This window comes from Bison bison, unplaced genomic scaffold, assembly GCF_000754665.1.
Source record: "Bison bison bison isolate TAMUID 2011002044 unplaced genomic scaffold, Bison_UMD1.0 scf7180017864354, whole genome shotgun sequence".
NCBI classification, from domain to species: domain Eukaryota; kingdom Metazoa; phylum Chordata; class Mammalia; order Artiodactyla; family Bovidae; genus Bison; species Bison bison.
Window position 1 is genome coordinate 5,517,556 of NW_011494926.1, and position 19,814 is coordinate 5,537,369.

Here is a 19,814-nt window from a genome sequence, read left to right on the forward strand (position 1 = left end):
GCAGCTCAGTTCCTTTTCTGTACGCCTTGTGAGATAAGACTGGTTTTTACATTTTAAAATGAATAGATACACATCAGTCAATCAGTCAAAGGAGAAAAATGTCTTGTGACCCATGAAAATTGTATGAAATTCAAATTTCAGTATTCAGAAATCACAATTAGATTGTAATGCTCAGTCGCTAAGTCAGGTCACTCTTTGTGACCCCATGAACTGTAGCCCACCAGGCTCCTCTGTCCATGGGATTTCCCAGGCCAGAATACTGGTGTGGGTTGCCATTTTCTCCTCCAGGGGATCTTCCTGACCCAGGGATCGAACCCATGTCTCCGGCGTCTCCTGCATTGGCAGGCAGCTTCTTTACCACTAGCAGCACGGCCACCCTAATCTGTTACTGTGTTGTCTGTGACTCTTTCATGTTAGCAGATGATGAGCAGTTGTAACAGAGATCTTATGGCCCACAAGACATAAAATATTTGCTGTCTGGCCCTTTACAAAAAAAATTTGCTTATTCATGTCTCAGACCATAGACTTGGGAATTTTTCATTTCTCATTTCTAAGGGAAATTGAACAAATGATTGAAACCCTCTTATTCCATATGTTCTTTGAATTTGGGCTTATTTAAATACTAGCATTTTAGAGTTAGAAGGAACTTCAGAGATAATCTCCTTCAACCTTTTATTTTGCAAACAGAGAAACAGATTTAGAGTTAGTGAAGTTTTATGGCTGATTTTTGTTTTGTTAGAAAATAGACTTAGTGTTAAATGGATATAGAAACTAATGATATGTAATGTGGAACAACTTGCAAAATTTATTTGTTCTTGTTGCAGAAGTATTTGGTTTTACTGAACTGGTAGCTATTAAGAGAATTTTTTGTTTAGAATCTTTAAAGTAAATATTTTAAAATAAATATTTAAAGCATGTTAATAACGATTGCCTTTCATTACCACCCATAATTCTTCCAAATCTCATGGGTATGAGGTTCTTTTTGTAAGAAGACTAAAAATCTTACAGGACCAATTCCAGACATTCTTCATTAAGCTCTTATTGATTTAAGATTTAAAGTCCTAAATCATCAAAAATTCCATGGTGAAATGTTAATGTGTAAGGCTTTTTTCTAGAATTTTTCTTTTGTCTATCCATCCTTAGATAGCATGAAAAGTTTATGCTTAGTTCTGAAATGCAGTCATATAGTAGGATGTTGTATTACTAATAAATAGCATTTTTATTTTCTAAGTTGAACACAGAATTCCTACCTATAATTTTTGGCTTTTTACTAGGTTTTTTGGGCAACCCTCTACTTCTATAACAAGACACATCAACAAAAAACACAATAAAATCAATTTGTGGGGACTTGGGGAAAGTGTCAGATGATGTGTATATTCAGAATTGGTGGGTCCAGATTCATTAAAATTGTTATAACTAATTAGATGCCAAATGCATACAAATATTTTAGGAAAACATATCAAGTCATTTGAACTTTAAGGAAGTCCATTATACAAAACAGACAAAAGTGTTGGTGTATGCTTTGGAAAATTTAAGTCCGTGTTAAGTAGGCTTCAGGAAATCCATCTTAATTTGGATCACCACCACTTCCTGTCTGCCTATAATGTGGGAGACCCGGGTTCGATCCCTGGGTGGGGAAGATCCTCTGGAGAAGGAAATGGCAAACCACTTCAGTACTCTTGCCTGGAAAATCCCATGGACGGAGGAGCCTGGTAGGCTACAGTTCATGGGGTCGCAAAGAGTTGGACCCGACTGAGTGACTTCACACACACACACACACACACACACACATACATATTCTGTTTCTATAATGATTGGTTTTTGAATGAACCTTGATGCTTTTCTAAATTGTATAAAAGGGGTTAACCTTTTAGTATTTACTTATTTCTTTTGGTCAAATAACTAATTTCACTTACATAAACTTAAGTATAAAGGAAAGTTGATTTTCTAAACCACACATGAAAAATACTCATTAACTTTTCATCACCTTGTTTATTCGTCTGGTATCTTGAACATCCATGATGTGTCAGAGACTGATGCAGGTGTTAAGAGGGAAAATGTTGAAATAGGTATTTTTTGCTCATAGTCGAGTAGATTGTGTGAGCAGGTATATCTATCTGTGTGTCACGCTTGATACTATTACTCTCTTTCCCTTGTCTTTTGTAGCATTTATACTGTGGTGGGGAAATCCCATGTGCATACATGATTTCCATTACTTCCTTTGCATGAAAATCTGAGGAAAATAATCCTGTGCATAATTCCTTAAAGGAAGTTTCTGGCTAGATATCCTTTAAATGTATCGATGAGTCCATCCTTGACCCTCCCCTTACTTTACTCTAAGGCTGGTAACTATAGCTCTGAAATTCTTTTCTCCCTGGCCTCTCTCCTTCCTCCCACTTTCTCTCAAAGTAGTTTGAGTCCTTTATCTCAGACACTTTTCTGAGCAAAGAGGTTGAAGCAGTGAGCAAGAACAATGTGGCCTCTGAACCTTTGAAGCTTACTTCTTGTTGCGAGTGCAGCACTAAACAGATAACTCTAAGCGTAATTGCAGTTGTAGGTTATGTGATGAGACACACGTATAAGATGAAATGAAAATCCATGTTAGGGAAACTAGCCCAGTCTGGGACATTTCTGAGTAAGTGACTCTTACACTGGTGCCTCAGAGATGAATAGGAGTTATTTAGCAAGAGATGTGGGATAACATTCCAGGAAGACTTCATGAGAGCCCTAAGGAGCCTAGCAGATTCAAACAGCTGAAAGAATAGTCCTTGTGGCTGGAATATGATGAACAAGTTGGAAAAGGATGCAAAATGAGGAGAGTCAGGTCTTGGTAGAGAATCTTTTAAACCAGGTCAGTGCTTTTGGTCTTTATGGGAAAGAACTGAGAACATATTGATAGAGTTTGTAGTGGGAGAATTACCTATTCATTTGGTTTTTAACAAAACAAAAAACGTTTGTTTTTTTAAGTTGACTGAATTCCTATATGAGGTACGGATTTGCATAAATTCCTGATGCAAATGCAAAGAGCTGATGTAGATAGATTTAAGAACTATTTATGATATGTAATAAGATTTTGTGGTTAAAGTATGAAGCTGAAGCGTTAAGTTTTCATATGCTTGTTCATGTGTATTTTGTTGACTAAATGTATCTTGAATTCAAACATTTCAAAAGCAAACTTATTTTTCCCTTTTGCAAACTAATTCTTCCCCTTGATTTCCCTGTTTTGTGAATGACATTCCTACCTCCAAGTGACCTAGTCTTACAGTTTTTGTTCTGGTCACAGCTTCCATTGCGTTCGTTACCAAGTGTTAAGGACCTGACCTCCGTAGCATCTAGGGTCTCCTCCTCCTCCTCATCTCCTCCTCCTCTTCATCTTTTGTCTTTGTTGTAGCAGTAGCATCCTTCTGTTGGATCATTAAACTATGATTTTCACTCAAGTCTCAGAGTTCCTTGAGGACGAGAACTGTCTTTTTCATCTTGTCTTTAGTACCTGGCAGTATACACTTCAACATGGTAGACATGAAAAATATTAAATGAGGTGAAAATAAAACATGTTCCTTGATTCTTATTTCTTCTACTATAATTCTTATTCTTTGCCAAATTAAAGATTTTTTTTTTTTTCCTCAAAGTCTTTAAGGGACTTTCTTTTGCTTAAAGGATAATTTGATCTTAGGGCTGTGGGTAATGAAAAACTGGCTGCTGCATATGAGGAGTGTGTGAGCTGGGGTTTTCTTAGAGTAATTTAGTAAAAATGGACTCCTGGGCTTTATTGCATTGTAGTCCTCACTATTACAAAGAGCAGGTTTTTCTGGGAAGGAAACATAACTAATATTTATTAGCAGCCCTGCTGTGGAATAAAGGGTTAACACTTTCATTTGATGCCTTTTTACATTTTTTAATTTTAGAAAAGTATTTTCAGAATTCACATTTTAAAATATAATGTATATTTCTTAGCTATCCAGTATTGTGCTGTCTTGTCAATAGCTCTGTTGTATGTTAGTATCTTGTATGTACACCTAGAGTATATATTGTTTCGTAATTTTGGGAGTACCTGTTTTTAGTAGCTTTATATAGTCTAAATATGAACTTCCATCATTCTTTTATTCCATTTTTTTTTAATTTTTAGGAATAAGAAAATTTTAAATAAGAAGAAGTTGAAAAGAAAACAGAAGAGCAAATCAAAAGTGAAGACAAGAAGCAAGGTAAAACTTAGTAATTTATAAGGAATAAGGACTTTTTCATACAGTTATTTGAATAAAAATACAAAGGCTAGAAAGGTGAGAGGTACAAACTACTATGTATAAAATAGATAAGCTATAAGGACATATAGTACACCACAGGGAATACAGCCAATATTTGATAATAACTGTAAACGGAATGTAACGTTTAGAAATTGTGAATCACTGTTGTTCACCTGAAACTTATACAATGTTGTACATCAACTACTTTAATAAAAACAATAAGATATGCATATAATCATTTCTGTGCACTAAAGTAATATTTAAAGCCCCTTATCATTTGATCACACTGTTTAATTTTATCTTTTTGGTGTTTTTGACCGGAGACCTGCAAGTTATTATTTGGAATATGAAAATTATTTATTATTTATTCCTGTTACCTTTGATTAGTCCTTTGGGGGAGGATATCTGTTTCTCTTCTCGTTTTCATTCTGACTACACGTGCTAGAAACTGACTGAAATTGGCTTGTGAGTTGGGACTTGGTTCCAAGTTTGTCGTATACCTATGCGTACATTATGAATTAGAGAGTGTATTGGTGCGTGTATATTGTTCTGAACTTTTTTTGACTGTTGGTGGCTGTACAAAAGAAAAGGTAATAGAGAATATTTGAACTTGGTGGTACCTTAAGAGATCAAGGATCCTTTTCCCTATTTAATGCAGATATCTTCTCTATAAAATCACCTAGTTTTTTCTTAAACATTTCACTTTCTATAAGAGAGTCTCTGTTATAATGGACAGGAGGAAGAGAGAAATCCTAACTATGATTTCTGAGGAGCTCTACTTTTGGTTATAGAAACAGTTACTTAGCTTGGGTTGTATAGCATATTTAAGTTCTATAGACAGTTGTTTCCTGACCTTTTTAATGAGTGTTCTTGCTCCTGTAGCTGGAAGAAATCTACTTTGAAGTAGTAAACCAAAAATAAAAGGATAGGGGATGGAATTGATCCTTTGGACCCAGGGATTATAATAATATCATTGAATCTTCTTGCTTCTCTTTTGCTCTGAGTGTGGGTTTATTGCCTGTGGCTGAGGACTAAGGCTGCTGGCAGCTCCAACTTTATTTTCTTTAGGCAAAAGGCAATTTCTTCTACTAGTTGTGGCAGAAAATCTTGGATGGGGTTTTTAATTGGCCTGCATTATTCACTGTGATCTTGAAAATGGGGTGCTTCGATTGGTTAGATTCTGAGTTACTTTTGTAATGGACGGTGGGTGAGCACCCTGATGAACAGCCTATGTGGAATGTGGTTGCCCTCAGGAAAATGTTACTGTGTGGGCAGATAAATAATATATGTTCACTGTATCACATCTTATTACTTTTGTTTTGGGGACAGAAGAGGGAAGTAAGTGGAGATTATTCTTACTATCTTAATGTGTGGAAACCTTTAACAAATATTTATACACAGTCATTCAGATTTACAGTCTCTACCCCTTTTCCACTTTTTCATGCTATGTGCAGAATCTGAATATAGGAATATTGAAAATCTATTAAAATCCTTTTTAAGGTTTCATTTGTTGATTTTCCTAAAAGTGGTGGCATGTGGTATCTAGGAAGAGATAAAAAGTCAAAGTCTTTCTTCTCTTTAAATTCTGTCTCTGACTAGCTTTGTTCCCTTAATAATTTATCTTTCTTCTGTTGGCCTTTAGGTTTTCTATCTACTTTTTAGGAGCAGCTTGTGATAAGAACAATATTAAAAAAAACTTCATTCAGTTATTCCTTAGACTTTAATTACTGACTCTGTGCAGACCTTGTGCAAAGATTTGTAGGATGCAAAGATATTTGGGATGCAAAGATGAGTAGGAAACATTTCCTGTTCATGATGAGTGTATAAAGTGGTGGTGTTAGTCTCTGTCCTCTGTTACTATTTCTGGACTATTTTTTCATCCACCTTCATTTTATAAAAATTATTTTTAAGTGCCATTTAGCGCTAGGAGTCGGACCCGACTGAGCGACTTCACTTTCACTTTCCACTTTCATGCATTGGAGAAGGAAATGGCAACCCACTCCAGTGTTCTTGCCTGGAGAATCCCAGGGACGGGGAGCCTGGTGGACTGCCATCTCTGGGGTCTCACAGAGTCGGACACGACTGAAGCGACTTAGCAGCAGCAGCAGCTGTACTAATTCATCTTCGTTATTGCTCTCATTGGCCCCTCCATTTCTCCATTAGCCATCGCCTTCGTTTACTTTCCTTCTTATCTGGCATAGATACCACAGTATTTTTAGAAAAACTCTTGCTTCATCTACTGTATTAGTTCTTTATAGCTGCTATAACAAACTTTATATTTTATATTTGGCTTAAAACAGCACAAATTATCTTACAGTTCTGGAAGTCTAAAGTCTCAGATGGCTGGTCTCACTTGGCTACCATCAAAGTGTCGGCAAGACTGTACTCTTTCTGGAGGCTCTAGGAGAGAATTCCTTTCCTTGCCTTTTCCAGCTTCTAGAGCCTGCATTCCTTGGGTTCTGCTTCCTTCCATCTTCACAGCCAGTAACTGTTGGTTGAGTCTTCTCATGCTACACTATTCTGACCCTTTCCTGTGGTTATATTTCTTTCTCCAACTGTCTTGCCACCTTCTCCCATTTATATAAACTGTTGGGATTACATGGGCTTCCCTGGTGGCGCAGCTGGTAAAGAATATGCCTGCAGTATGGGAGACCTGGGTTCAGTCTTTGGGTTGGGAAGATCACCTGGAGAAGGGAAAGGCTACCCACTCCAGTATTCTGGCCTGGAGAATTCCATGGACTGTATAGTCCATGGGGTCGCAGAGAGTCGGACACAACTGAGCGACTTTCACTTGGGATTACATTGGGCCTCCCTCAGTAATCCATAATAACTACCCTCATCTCAGAATTCTTAAACATATCTGCAGGCTCCCTTTTACCATATAAGGTGATGTACTCACAGGATCTGGGGATTGGGGGGAGATGTTTTTGGAGGCCATTATTCTGACTACCACATCTTCCTTTTCCTCATTTATACATTTGTTGGATTTATCTGACAAAACTCAGTCCTGGAGCGTCTCTCATGCTCAGTGGCAAAGAATCTGCCTGCCAGTGCAGGAGACATGGGTTTAATCCCTGGTCCAGAAAGATCTCACTTGATGCGGAGCAACTAAGCCCATATGCCGTAACTACTGAGCCTGTGCTCTAGAGTCTGAGAGCTTCAGCTACTGAGACCATGTGCCACAACTGCTAAACGCACGTGCCTAGAGCCCATGCTCTGCAATAGGAGACACTACCACAATTAGAAGCCTGTGCACCACAGCTAGAGTAGGCCCCGCTCACCACAACTAGAGAGAAGTCCTCACAGCAACAAGGACCCAGCACAGTCCCCGCCCCCGGTCCAAACTCAGTCCTGTACAAGTGCAGCCATGTTTCCCTGCAGGTGAGCACCTCCTGGTAAAGGGAGTTAAATGAGAGTTTATTGACAGCAGTACCCTTTCATGATTGCCAGCATCAAATGAACCTTCCATAGCCAGATTATTTTCTTGTTTTTTCTGGTCAAATAGTTCTTCCATTTTTCCTATGTCTTTTTCAGTCCTTTGCCATTCGCCTCAAAGCCTCAAACTTGTGATAAATTCTGCTCTCCAGCAAATGACTTCACTTTCTTATAAGAGAAGTCAAATCCATGACATAGGAAACTTCCTCAAATTCCTGCTATCAAATGTATCTATCTTAGATCAGGTTCTTTAATGGCAGAACCTGAAACTGTGAGTGTTGAAAAATACAATCATGGTTTAGAAACTTTCCATCATCCCTAAGGCTTTCCTTATCTCTGCTGCATTCCACACCCCGCCTGCCCCCCCACCCCCATTACAGCCTTGAATCTATGCAACCGCAGATATGCTTTCTGTCATTATAGATTGGTTTTCATTTTTTAGAATTTCATGTAAATGTGATCATACTGGGTACACTCTTGTATCTGGTTTCTTTCCCTCAGCATAATGATTTTGAGTTCTGTTGATGTTTTTATATATATTAATAGTCTTTTTTTTTTTCCCTTTTCTGATTAGCATCCCATTGTTTGTATATATCCTGATTTTTAATTCACTCACTTGTTGATGGGCATTTTGGTGTTGTTTCCAGTTTCCAACCAATGCAAATAAAACCACTATGAACATTTGTGTACTAGTCTGTGTGTGGGTACACGTTTTTGTTTTTTGGGGGAGGGTAGATACCTAGGTTTGTGATGATTAAGGTGATGATATCTTTGATTTCAGGAGGACTCATAAGACTCAAAAGCAGTTTACAATAATGGCTAAGATTTATTACAACAAGGAGTACAGTGTAAGCAGGAGGAAAAATAAATGTATTCGTGGTTAGGGAGTAACGACATAGGCCTCCTGGTCTTGCCTTGTTGAGCACACAGGCTGTGCTTTCTGTCTGGCAGTGAAACACAGGAGTATGTGTGGAATATTTCTGTCCAGGGAAGCTTATTTGAGTCTCAGGATCTGAGACTTTAATGGGGATCTGGTCACATAGGTATATCCTGACATGCAGCCAGCTGCAGCAGGTGAAACTTGGGTTCACATTGTCAGTCGTGATGTTTCTGCAAAGTGGTTGGACCAGCTAGTGGGTAAGGTCTGTTGTTGTAGGAGTATGTAACAGAATCATCAATACCTAACATAAAGAAAGCTCTCTAAAGACTCCATTGCCAAGTGTTGGCCATGGGACAGTGATGATTCCCTTGGAGAAATACAGAGAATAAACAGTGTTAACTCAGTGTTAACACTTCCTCACAGGTGGCTTAATAGGTGGGTGTTTAGCTTTTTGAGAAACTGAAAACTGTTTTCCAGAGTGACTATTCCCATTTTACTGTTCCACCAATAGTGTGAGAAGTTTAATTGCTTTATATATTTGCAAACACATGATCTTGTTAGTCTTTAAAATTTTAGTCATTGTTTTTTTTAATACTCACATTAATTTTATTCTTAGAATCATAGCTGAAAATGAATGATTTTAAAGCAGTTAAAATGATTTCCTTTGAAATAATTATGGTCAAAGTTTATATGCCAGGGGAAAAAAAATGCTCCTGAAAAGATACCACTGTCTTTCACCCTTTAAGAGTTACACAAAATTTTAGTCATTCTGATATAAGGGTATCTCAGTGATGTTTTACCTTGCTTTTCTCTCATGACGAATGATGTGTGAACATTGTCATCATCATCATATGATAAGCCTTTCACCAGTTATGTCTTTTTATTGTGAAACGTCTGTTCAACTCTTGCCTTCCCTTTTAATAATTGTTTTCTTCTTATTGAATTCTCAGGGTACTTTATATATTTTAGATCAGAGTCCTTTGTCAGCTGTGTTGCAAATAATTTCTCCTGTCCTGTGGTTTGCCTTTTTTGATTTTGTAGAGTGCTTTAGAAGAGCAAAAGTTTTATAAATTTAAAGAATTGATGTTTCTCTTATGCTTCATGTATTTTGTGTCCTAGGTTTTTGTCTATAGATTTTCTTCTAGAGATTGTATAGTTTTAACTGGTGCGTGTAGGTCTGTGATCCATTGCAAGTTAATTTTTGTATATAGTGTGAGGTAAAAGTTGATGTTCATTTTTTCACATGTTGGTATTCAGTTGATCCAGCATCATTTCTTAAAAAGAATCTTTTTTCCTTTGAATTATCCTGGCATCTCTGTAAAAAATCAGATGACTATATTTGTGTAAGCCTATTTCTGGAATTTATTTTGTTTAATTGATCTATATTTATACTAATACCATATGTCTTCAATACAGTAGTTTTGAAATACATCAGATGTTTTAACTGTGGTCTTTTTAAAAAAAAATTGTTTTAGTTAATTTAGGTTCTTTATATTTCTATGTAAATTTTAGAATCAGCTTGTCAATTTCTGTTCTTAAAAAGCCTCTAGAATTCTTATTGGAATTGCATTGAATCTGTAGGTTTGGGGGCATTAAAATTGCCATTTTAATGATACAGAGTCTTCTCATTGATAAATGTAGATTCTCTTACCATTTACTTAAGTTTTTAATTTCTCTCAGTGATGTTATTTTGTTTTTCAGTGGAGAGGACTTTGCATACTTTAATAATTATGTATTTTTGATGTTATTGTAAATGCTGTTATTTACAAATGTATTTTGTAAAAATTTGAGATGATTATGATATGAATACAATTGTTAGGAAATAATACAGAGAGATCCTATGTACCCTTTCCCCATTTTCTCCCATTGGTAAGGTGTTGTATAACTATAGTATTATAAATATCACTACCAGGAAATCAATATTGATACAACCTGTGGATCTTATTTGGATTTCACCAGTTTTATATGCACTCATTTGTTTGTGTGTATTTAGTTTTATGCAGTTTTATCATGTGTGGGTCTTTGTGACCATTGCAGTGAGGATGTAAAACAGTTCGATTGTAAGGATCCATTGTGCTACTTTTATGTAAACAAATACATTTCCAAATTTCACCCTCTCCCTAGCCTCTGCGAACCACAAGTCTGTTCTCCATCTCTATAATTTGTCATTTCAAAAATGTTATATAAATGGATTCATGCAGTATGTAACCTTTGGAATTGGCTTTTTTCCACTCAGCATAATTTTCTTGAGATTCATCCAAGTTGTTGGCATATATCAGTAATAGTTTGCACCTTTTTATTGCTGAGTAAGTGTTGCATGGCATGGATATACCGCATTTTGTTTAACCCTTCACTCATTAAAGGACATCTGAGTTGTTTCCAGTTTTATTTTGAATAAAGCTTCTATGAACATTCATGTGCTGGTGTTTGTATGAACATAAGTTTTCATTTCTCTGGTATAAATGCCTAAGAGTGCAATTGCTGGATTATACTGTAAGTACATGTTTAATTTTCTAAAAAACTGTACTTTTTTTCTAGTCTCTGTGTCATTTTATACTATCAGCAATGCATGAGCAATCTAGTTTTTCCACCTCTTCACCTGTTTGTGTTAATGTCACTATTTTTTATTCCAGCCTTTCTCTCATTTTATTTTTTTAATTTGTATTTCCCTAATGGCTCATGATATTGAACTTCTTTTCTTGTGCTTCTTTGCCTTCTGTATATCTTCTTCCATGACATGTCTGTTCATGTATTTTGCCCGTTTTCTAATTGGATTGCTTGCTTGTTTGTTTTTTACTCATTGAATTTTGAGAATTCTTTATATATGCTGGATGCTAGTCATTTGGGCTTCCCTGGTGGCTCAGACAGTAAAGAATCTGCCTGCAGGGCAGGAGACCTGACTTTGATCCCTGGGTTGGGAAGATCCCCTGGACGGAGGTCATGGCAACGACTCCAGTATTCTTGCCTGGAGAATCCTCATGGACAGAGGAGCCTGGCGGGCTGTAGTCTGTGGGGTCACAAAGAGTCAGACATGACTGAGTGACTAAGCACAGCACAGCACAGTCATTTGTCAGACATGTGGTTAGCAAAATATTTTCTCCCAGTCTTTAACTTTCCTGATACTATTTTTTTACATATTTTAACTGTTTACTCCTAGGATATAGATATATTACTCATTTTTATATATTTAGACTTTGCTAAATCCACATATTATTGCAAATGACTGTTTTTTTCTTTTCTGCACACTTAAGATTCTTTTTTATGTCTCTTACAAATAAAAGCATTTGATTTCTGGGAGATAATTTTCTTTATAACTATACCTTTTATTTCTTTTTTTTTTTTTTGACTGGTTGCAGAGGATAGCAGATCTAGCACAGTGTTGTGTGTAATTGCTGAGAGTAGGTACCTTGGCCTTGCTTACAGCCTTAGGATGAAGGTGTTCAGTCTTTTACTGTGTTGCTGTGGGTATTTCATAGGTACCTTCAACTTGAGTTTTGAAATTCTCTTCTGTTCTTAATATACTTAGGCTTTTTGTCATGAATGGGTATTTGATTTTTGTCAAGTGTTTTCCATGTTTATTTATAGTGTGTTATTTTTTTTCTCTTATTTTTTTGTCAGTGTGGATTTTGGATTGCTTTTCCAATGTTGTACATCCTTGTTTTTGAGTTGAATGTGATATATTATCTTTTTAAGAGTATATTGTTGGATTTGAATTGCTAATATTCGTTTGTTTTTAGTATCTGTGAAAGACATAGTCACATGTTATGTATCAGTTAACTTTAGTATTCTTTTATTGAACAAGGAGTACTCAGTTTTTTCCTAATTATAATACTTACTGAAGAAAAGTAGAATTTTGAGACTCAAGTGTTCTTGGTACTCAAAATGTCTCATTTTATTTTTCGTGGATACGTCCTAGCCATACTCTAATTGTTCAAATTTACCTTTGTATACTATCTTAAGCTAGTTCTGTATATTTATAATGTAAATATTGATCTCAAAAATGTGGTTGGAGTCTGATAAATAAAATGCTGGGCCATAATAGACCTGGGATATTTAGTTATAACAATTGAATTACCAAGCATGTTATTTGCAGTACTTATTAAGACAGATATTAGATTGGTGCAAAAGTAATTTCAGTTTTGGATCCTGAATTTTAAATCATAAGTAGGCTCAAACACATCTTTATTAATCTAAGTAGGAACTGTTACAATCAACACATTTTTGCCAATGAGAAACAAGTTTATATATTCCTGTAGCATAAAAATCTGTGTTTGGGATTCAGTGAACTCTTGGAAAGCATTTCCTGTGTACTGCTGGTTATGGAAGCATTTTCCCTGAGAAAAATTGTTGAGATGCTTGAAAAAGTGCTAGTCAGTTGGTGAAAGGTCAGATGAATATGACAGATGAGGCAAAACTTCGTAGCCCAGTTTGATCAACTTTTGAAGCGGTGGTTGTATAAAGTCCAGTCATGTGTTGTCACGAAGAATTAGCCTCTTTCTGTTGACCATTGCTGGCTGCAGGCATCGCAGTTTTCAGTGCATCTCGTCAATTTGCTAGGCATATTTCTTAGATGTAATGGCTTTGCCAGGATTCAGAAAGCTTTAGTAAATCAGATGGGCAGCAGACCACCAGACAGTGACCATGAATTTTTTTGGTGCAGGTTTGGCTTCAGGAAGTGTTTTGGAGCCTCTTCTTGGTCTAGGCACTGAGCTGGTTGTCGTATAAAATCTGCTCTTCAGTGCATTTTGATTGAGAAATGGTTCGTGCTGTGTAGAATAAGAGAAGATGACACTTCAAAATGATGATTTTTTTGATTTGCGGTCAGCTCATGAGGCTCCCACTTACTGAGCTTTTTCACCTTTCCAGTTTGCTTCAAATGCAGAACGGACCGTAGAATAGATGACATTGGATTCTTGGGCAACTTCTCTTGTAGTTAGTTGTAAGAGGATCAGCTTCTATAATCTTCTCAGTTGGTCATGGTCAACTATTGATGGCCAGGCACTGGGCTTCTCATCTTCAAGGCTCTAGTCTCCTTTGCAAAACTTCTTGACCCACTACTGTGCTGCAGTACGTTCATTGGCAGCTTCTGGGCCAAATGCGTTGTTGATGTTGCAAGTTGTCTCTGCTGCTTTATGACCCATTTGGAACTCAAATAAGAATATTGCTTGAATTTGCTTTTTGTTAACATCGTTTCCATAGTCTAAAATACATAAAATAAACAGCAAGTATGACAAAGTTCAACAATGCAAAACCAAAATTACTTTTGCACCAACTTTGTAGCTAAGAGAGAGAGCTTTCAGGAAGCATGTGCCCATAATCTGTAGTTTTCTCAGCATCACCATTATTTGAATGAGAATGAAATTAGTATCAACTAAAACTAAGGTTTTTTTTTTAAGTTCTAATTTCTGTTTAAGGCCCTATATCTACTTTTGAAAGAAATCAAAATGTAATTCAACATATGTGGTAGGTCATTGAGACTCAGCAGTATATATGGTGCCCCTTAGAAAAGCAAAAAATGGAGTATCCTCTGAAACTTTGGCATTTAAGCTTTGTGGGCTCTTTTCCTCTTGTGGGGTAAAAGGGTATTCCTGATAAGTTCTTTACTGGCTCCTTTCTAGCCCTTGCCAGATTGGTTATTGTTTTGTTACTTAGAAAGTAGTGAAGTATTGTAAAAAGTGCTATAAATTGAGTCAGTAGATTTAGATTATCTTTGTCACCTATGTGACTTTTGCATGTCATCTAGCCTAATGTTTAATTTTTCATTTAAAAAATGAGTAGTGATGATGATGGAAAGGAGTATGAAATTGAAATACTGTGTCCTATATTTCAGTCGGAGAACTTGGAGAACACGGTAATCATACCAGATATCAAACTACATAGCAATCCTTCTGCATTTAATATTTATTGCAATGTACGCCATTGCGTTCTGGAATGGCAGAAAAAGGAAACATCATTGGCAGCGGCTTCTAAGAACTCTGTGCAGAGCGGAGAATCAGATAGTGATGAAGAGGAGGAATCCAAAGAGCCCCCTATCAAGCTTCCAAAGGTAAGGTACTTAGGTTCCACTTAGATGAATAACCTACAGGAGTTTGGGCTATAATACATATGTTTGCATTGCTAAAACACCTTGCTTTTAATGAAATTGCACACTGAAAATAACAGGACGTATGGGTAAAAATAGGTTTAGGCTAGATCAGGAAAACCTTAGGCAACTTTTTAATTGGAGAGCTAACAAAGTCAGTAATTGGTACCTCAGTGGGGAGTACTTGGGAAGCCCAGGCAGGGAGCTCAGTGGCTTGGAGTTTGTTCAGGGGCTATTAAAAATGTGCAGAAGCAAGAGAGGGGCAATGGTGGCTTGCAGGCACTGAGCCATTAAGGTTGGAAGTGGAGCTCTGAGCCAGTGGGCTGCTGTTAAGGTGGGCACAGGAGGAAATGCAGATTGCCACAAGCTAAGAGCCATGGAAGGCTATGGGCCCAGCCCTCCCTCTGGGTACAGGTATATGTTTTAATTTTTCTTGACACAGAGCTAGAAGAGCTGAGCTGAGAGCTTTTGCCTTTTCTGCCTAAGGTGTTGAGTGTACTCTTGCTATCCTGGTTCCCTTTGACTAGGGGAAAAATACATGTAAATCAAACTGCATTGTTCTGATATCACTCCCATATTTACCAGAGGCATATAATCCAGTTGGTGTCATAGCAACATGTATTGTAGTGGAACAAACTGTTCTTAAGGTATTTTGTTCTATTTAAGCATTGAGTTTGTTTTAAGATTGTAATGTTATTTTATGTATATATATATATTTTTTTCTGTATCGTATGTGTAGTGAATATTTCTAACAAAGAATGGATGAAAATATAGACATATTTTAAAATGGTACCTTTATCATAAATTATTTATACATATTGCTGTTTTCTAAATATAGACATTCAAAAATTATTTCCTTTATCATAAATGATTCATATATATTTTCTTTTTACTAAATGGATACCTTAAGACTGTGCCTTAAAAACTTCTTCATATGCCTACATAAGATACCATGTAGATACTTTTTTTTTATATTACTCAGACATAGCAGCCAGATAGAGGCCATGTTCCTGATCTGTTTTCACTTTTCATGGAGGCTCTTTGTAAGTTCATCCCCGTCCTTAATCATTACCACCAGGTTCTTCTCCCCTTATTGTCAGCAATTGACTTGCTTCCTATTTCATAGGGTAGTAGAGATTTTGTGAAGTCCCTTAGCGTCTTAATCAGTCACCTTCAAGTGTCCTTATCTGCTCTTGGGACCCTTTTCCCCTTAGTCCTTTTCTCTCCAGTGTCCATAACTGTACTATCTCTACTGGCTTCTTTCTTCCACTTAAAACAGACTCATCTTTTCCGTGCAAGTTTCTCCAAGTAAACAGCGTGGTCTATAATACTGATTTCTTATGCTTAATTAGGGGAGGCTGAGCAAAGCTACATTTTTAAGTCAGGATATGGGCTTGTATTTTCGGTATAAGAATTCATTCTGTGTGTGGGTGAGTCTCACTGTACTGTAACAGTCACTCAGCTTAGGTTCAACATTGGGAAGGAGAATAAAGACCCAGAGAAGCCTTTCACACAGGTATGTAAACATCAGATAATAAACTGTATATAATTTAAAAGATACTGCACAGTCAAGAACTACTGATTCTTAGGTTATTTTAAAACTTTAGGAAGAATCAGTATTAAGGAAATAAAATATCAGGCATTCTTAAGTGTTTGTTTTTAGCATGAATAACAGAGTCAAAAGATGCAGAATCTAAAAGAGAGCTTCCAGTGAAAAGAAGAAAAGCAGATAATTCAAGTTATTAATACTGAGTTTTCCATCAAGTTCTAGCCTGTCAGGAAACAAGGTATAATGATGAACATGGGCAGTAGAGTCAAACTGCTTGAGTTCAAACACTTGCCATTTCAAATGCTAGCTGTGTGATGCTAGGCAAGTTATTTAACCTCTCTGTGGCTCAGTTTTGTCATCTCTGAAATGGGGATAATGTCTTCCTTATAGGGTAGTAGTAAGGATTCAAAGAGTTAGTAAATACATGCATGCTTAATAAATGCTAGCTGTTAATGAGTTTAAGGTACAAATAGGAAAATGTGTGGGTCCAAGTAAATTTCAGTTAGTTTTTGGGGAACTCTTCAGTTACTAAGAAGTACTGTATATCCATGGAAATGAGACAGTCAGATCAGAGAGGAAGGAGCAGTGGAATGCTTTTGTTGCAGAGTTAGTCAGAGTGTTGTGGGCTGGGGCAGGACTGGGAGCGAAACTTTTCAGGTCTTTGGCAGCAGTTTGCAGGACACAGAAGAGATGAGGCCTTTAGGGTTTGAGATGATGGGAGCATGAGGGCAGGTGTGAAATGTTGACTTTTCTATTCCTTTTGACCATTTCTGTGCCTCTTCTCCAGACACTCTTTCGTGTCACTTCTTTCCTTTCCTTTGTTGTTCCTCTCTTGCTTCTCTCAAATGTGTGGTTGTCATTTTCCTTTTTCTTGCTGGGGTTTTACTTCTCTCTTGCTCCTTTTTTCTCTTACGTAATGGAGACAATTTTTTATTTGTTGTCGAGATATCATTTTGATACAATTCTGTTTTCCCTCCTTGACTTTTATTTTCTATTTATTTTTTCTTCACCTTTTTTTTTAAATTTTATTTTATTTTTAAACTTTACATAATTGTATTAGTTTTGCCAAATATCAAAATGAATCTGCCACAGGTATACATGTGTTCGCCATCCTGAACCCTCCTCCCTCCTCCCTCCCCATACCATCCCTCTGGGTCGTCCCAGTGCACTAGCCCCAAGCATCCAGTATCGTGCATCGAACCTGGACTGGCATCTCGTTTCATACATGATATTTTACATGTTTCAATGCCATTCTCCCAAGTCTTCCCACCCTCTCCCTCTCCCACAGAGTCCATAAGACTGTTCTATACATCAGTGTCTCTGTTGCTGTCTCGTACACAGGGTTATTGTTACCATCTTTCTAAATTCCATATATATGCGTTAGTATACTGTATTGGTGTTTTTCCTTCTGGCTTACTTCACTCTGTATAATAGGCTCCAGTTTCATCCACCTCATTAGAACTGATTCAAATGTATTCTTTTTAATGGCTGAGTAATACTCCATTGTGTATATGTACCACCGCTTTCTTATCCATTCATCTGCTGATGGACATCTAGGTTGCTTCCATGTCCTGGCTATTCTAAACAGTGCTGCGATGAACATTGGGGTACACGTGTCTCTTTCCCTTCTGGTTTCCTCAGTGTGTATGCCCAGTAGTGGGATTGCTGGATCATAAGGCAGTTCTATTTCCAGTTTTTTAAGGAATCTCCACACTGTTCTCCATAATGGCTGTACTAGTCTGCATTCCCACCAACAGTGTAAGAGAGTTCCCTTTTCTCCACACCCTCTCCAGCATTTATTGCTTGTAGACTTTTGGATCGCAGCCATTCTGACTGGTTCTCCTTGACTTTTAAAAGTTAGTTAAATTGATTTTGATTTCCTTTTGAGCTTTTTCAAATATTTTCTGTAGGTCTTAGAATTGACTCTAGGACTTTTTAATAGAAGATAGAATTTCTAATGGCAAAGAGTTTATTATTATTAAATCTAAATGTGATATGTCTACACCTTCATGTTACTGGTAGTGAAAATGATAATGCCACCTTTGGAAATACATGATTTGAGGAGAGCAAAATAAAACCTCAAAAGACTTTTTTTTGGCCCAATATGTTTTTTGCCTCACTTTTCGCAACAGTGACATTGGACTGGCTATACTAGTTAATTATTTGGGTTTTGTGTTCCTTCAAGTATAATAGAGAGCTTTCAGGATTTAATTGTTTTAAAGCAACAGTGATGATAACATTCTGTAAATTTACAAAAGACTGTTTTCTGAAGAGGAGTTGGAAGACCGTGTGTTTGGTGGTTAGTTATGGTTTGTCATGGAAAGTACTGAAAGCTTACTGTGTTATCTTATTACAATGAACTGTTCTATTGAGCAGTCAAGCTTATTAATAATCTCTTTTTCTATTTATAAAAGCAGTGTGTATTCAGTGTAGATAATTTGAAAAAATGGGGAACATTTTTATAAAAGAGGAAAAGAAGATTTTAAAAGCTGGAAGTTATTTCTAAAATCCTTATAACCAAAATATACCCATTATAAACATTTTTACATATACACATTAAAATATATTTATTTCTGCACAAATGAAATCATATTGTATTTGCAGTACTATATTTTTTTCTTTTTATACTCTTCCTCCTATTACTGAGGGAGGAGGACATAGAGTGTATTCTTAGTGACTGTAAGACAGACTTCAGAGTATAAAGTGCAGTTTCAGAGTTCTTATGTGTAGTAAAATACTCTCAGCCAAACCTCAGCAAAAAGTCTTAATTTACAACATATTTTGTTCCTCTGTTCAATCATTCAAAGTTAAATATGATTGGGAAACTTGAGTTTGATTTTTTATTTTGTTGTGTATTGAATGCATATCACAGTTCTGGAAATGAATTAGTTTTTTTCCTTGTTAAAAATGAAAATTATACACTGAACTAAGATATAGGTGGTAAGTGAGATTTTACAGTGGTTCATCTGGACAGATGGATAATTCCTTGTCCTGATCATTTTGACTAACGTTTGAGGAGTATTTTTCACTAAACCCATCTAGTGCGCTGTTCCTAGGCAGCCCCCTGAGTTACTTGTTGTCATGCATTTGTTATTACAGCATAACCTTATCAGAGAGACAACTTGGGAAGCTGTTCAGTAAGGAGCCTTACTATTTTTGGCAAGGTTCAATACTTCTCTATTACTACAGGAATCTACTTATACAAAGAAACCCTAGCCAAGAATGTCATCTGTGAAGAGTTCTTTGACATGTGAAAATTTGTGATTGGTAGTTCAGTTCAGTTGCTCAGTCGTGTCCGACTCTGCGACCCCATGGACTGCAGCACGCCAGGCCTCCCTGTCCATCACCAACTCCCAGAGACCACCCAAACCAATGTCCATTGAGTCGGTGATGCCATCCAACCATCTCATCCTCTGTCATCCTCTTTTCCTCCTGCCCTCAATCTTTCCCAGCATCAGGGTCTTTTCCAGTGAGTCAGCTCTTCGCATCAGGTGGCCAAAGTATTGGTTTCAGCTTCAACATCAGTCCTTTCGATAAACACCCAGGACTGATCTCCTTTAGGATGGACTGGTTGGATCTCCTTGCAGTCCAAGGGACTCTCAAGAATCTTCTCCAACACCACAATTC

At 36.9% G+C, this 19,814-nt stretch overlaps 1 protein-coding gene across 1 annotated transcript in view; it reads left to right on the top strand.

The window, feature by feature from the left end:
* Positions 1-19,814, top strand: part of MYCBP2 (MYC binding protein 2, E3 ubiquitin protein ligase) — a 269,123-nt gene that overhangs the window by 31,395 nt on the left and 217,914 nt on the right. The window contains exons 2-3 of the mRNA XM_010855138.1: positions 4,127-4,202; positions 14,387-14,602. Coding sequence (XP_010853440.1) covers positions 4,127-4,202; positions 14,387-14,602 — 292 coding nt within the window. The remainder of the gene's footprint in view (positions 1-4,126; positions 4,203-14,386; positions 14,603-19,814) is intronic.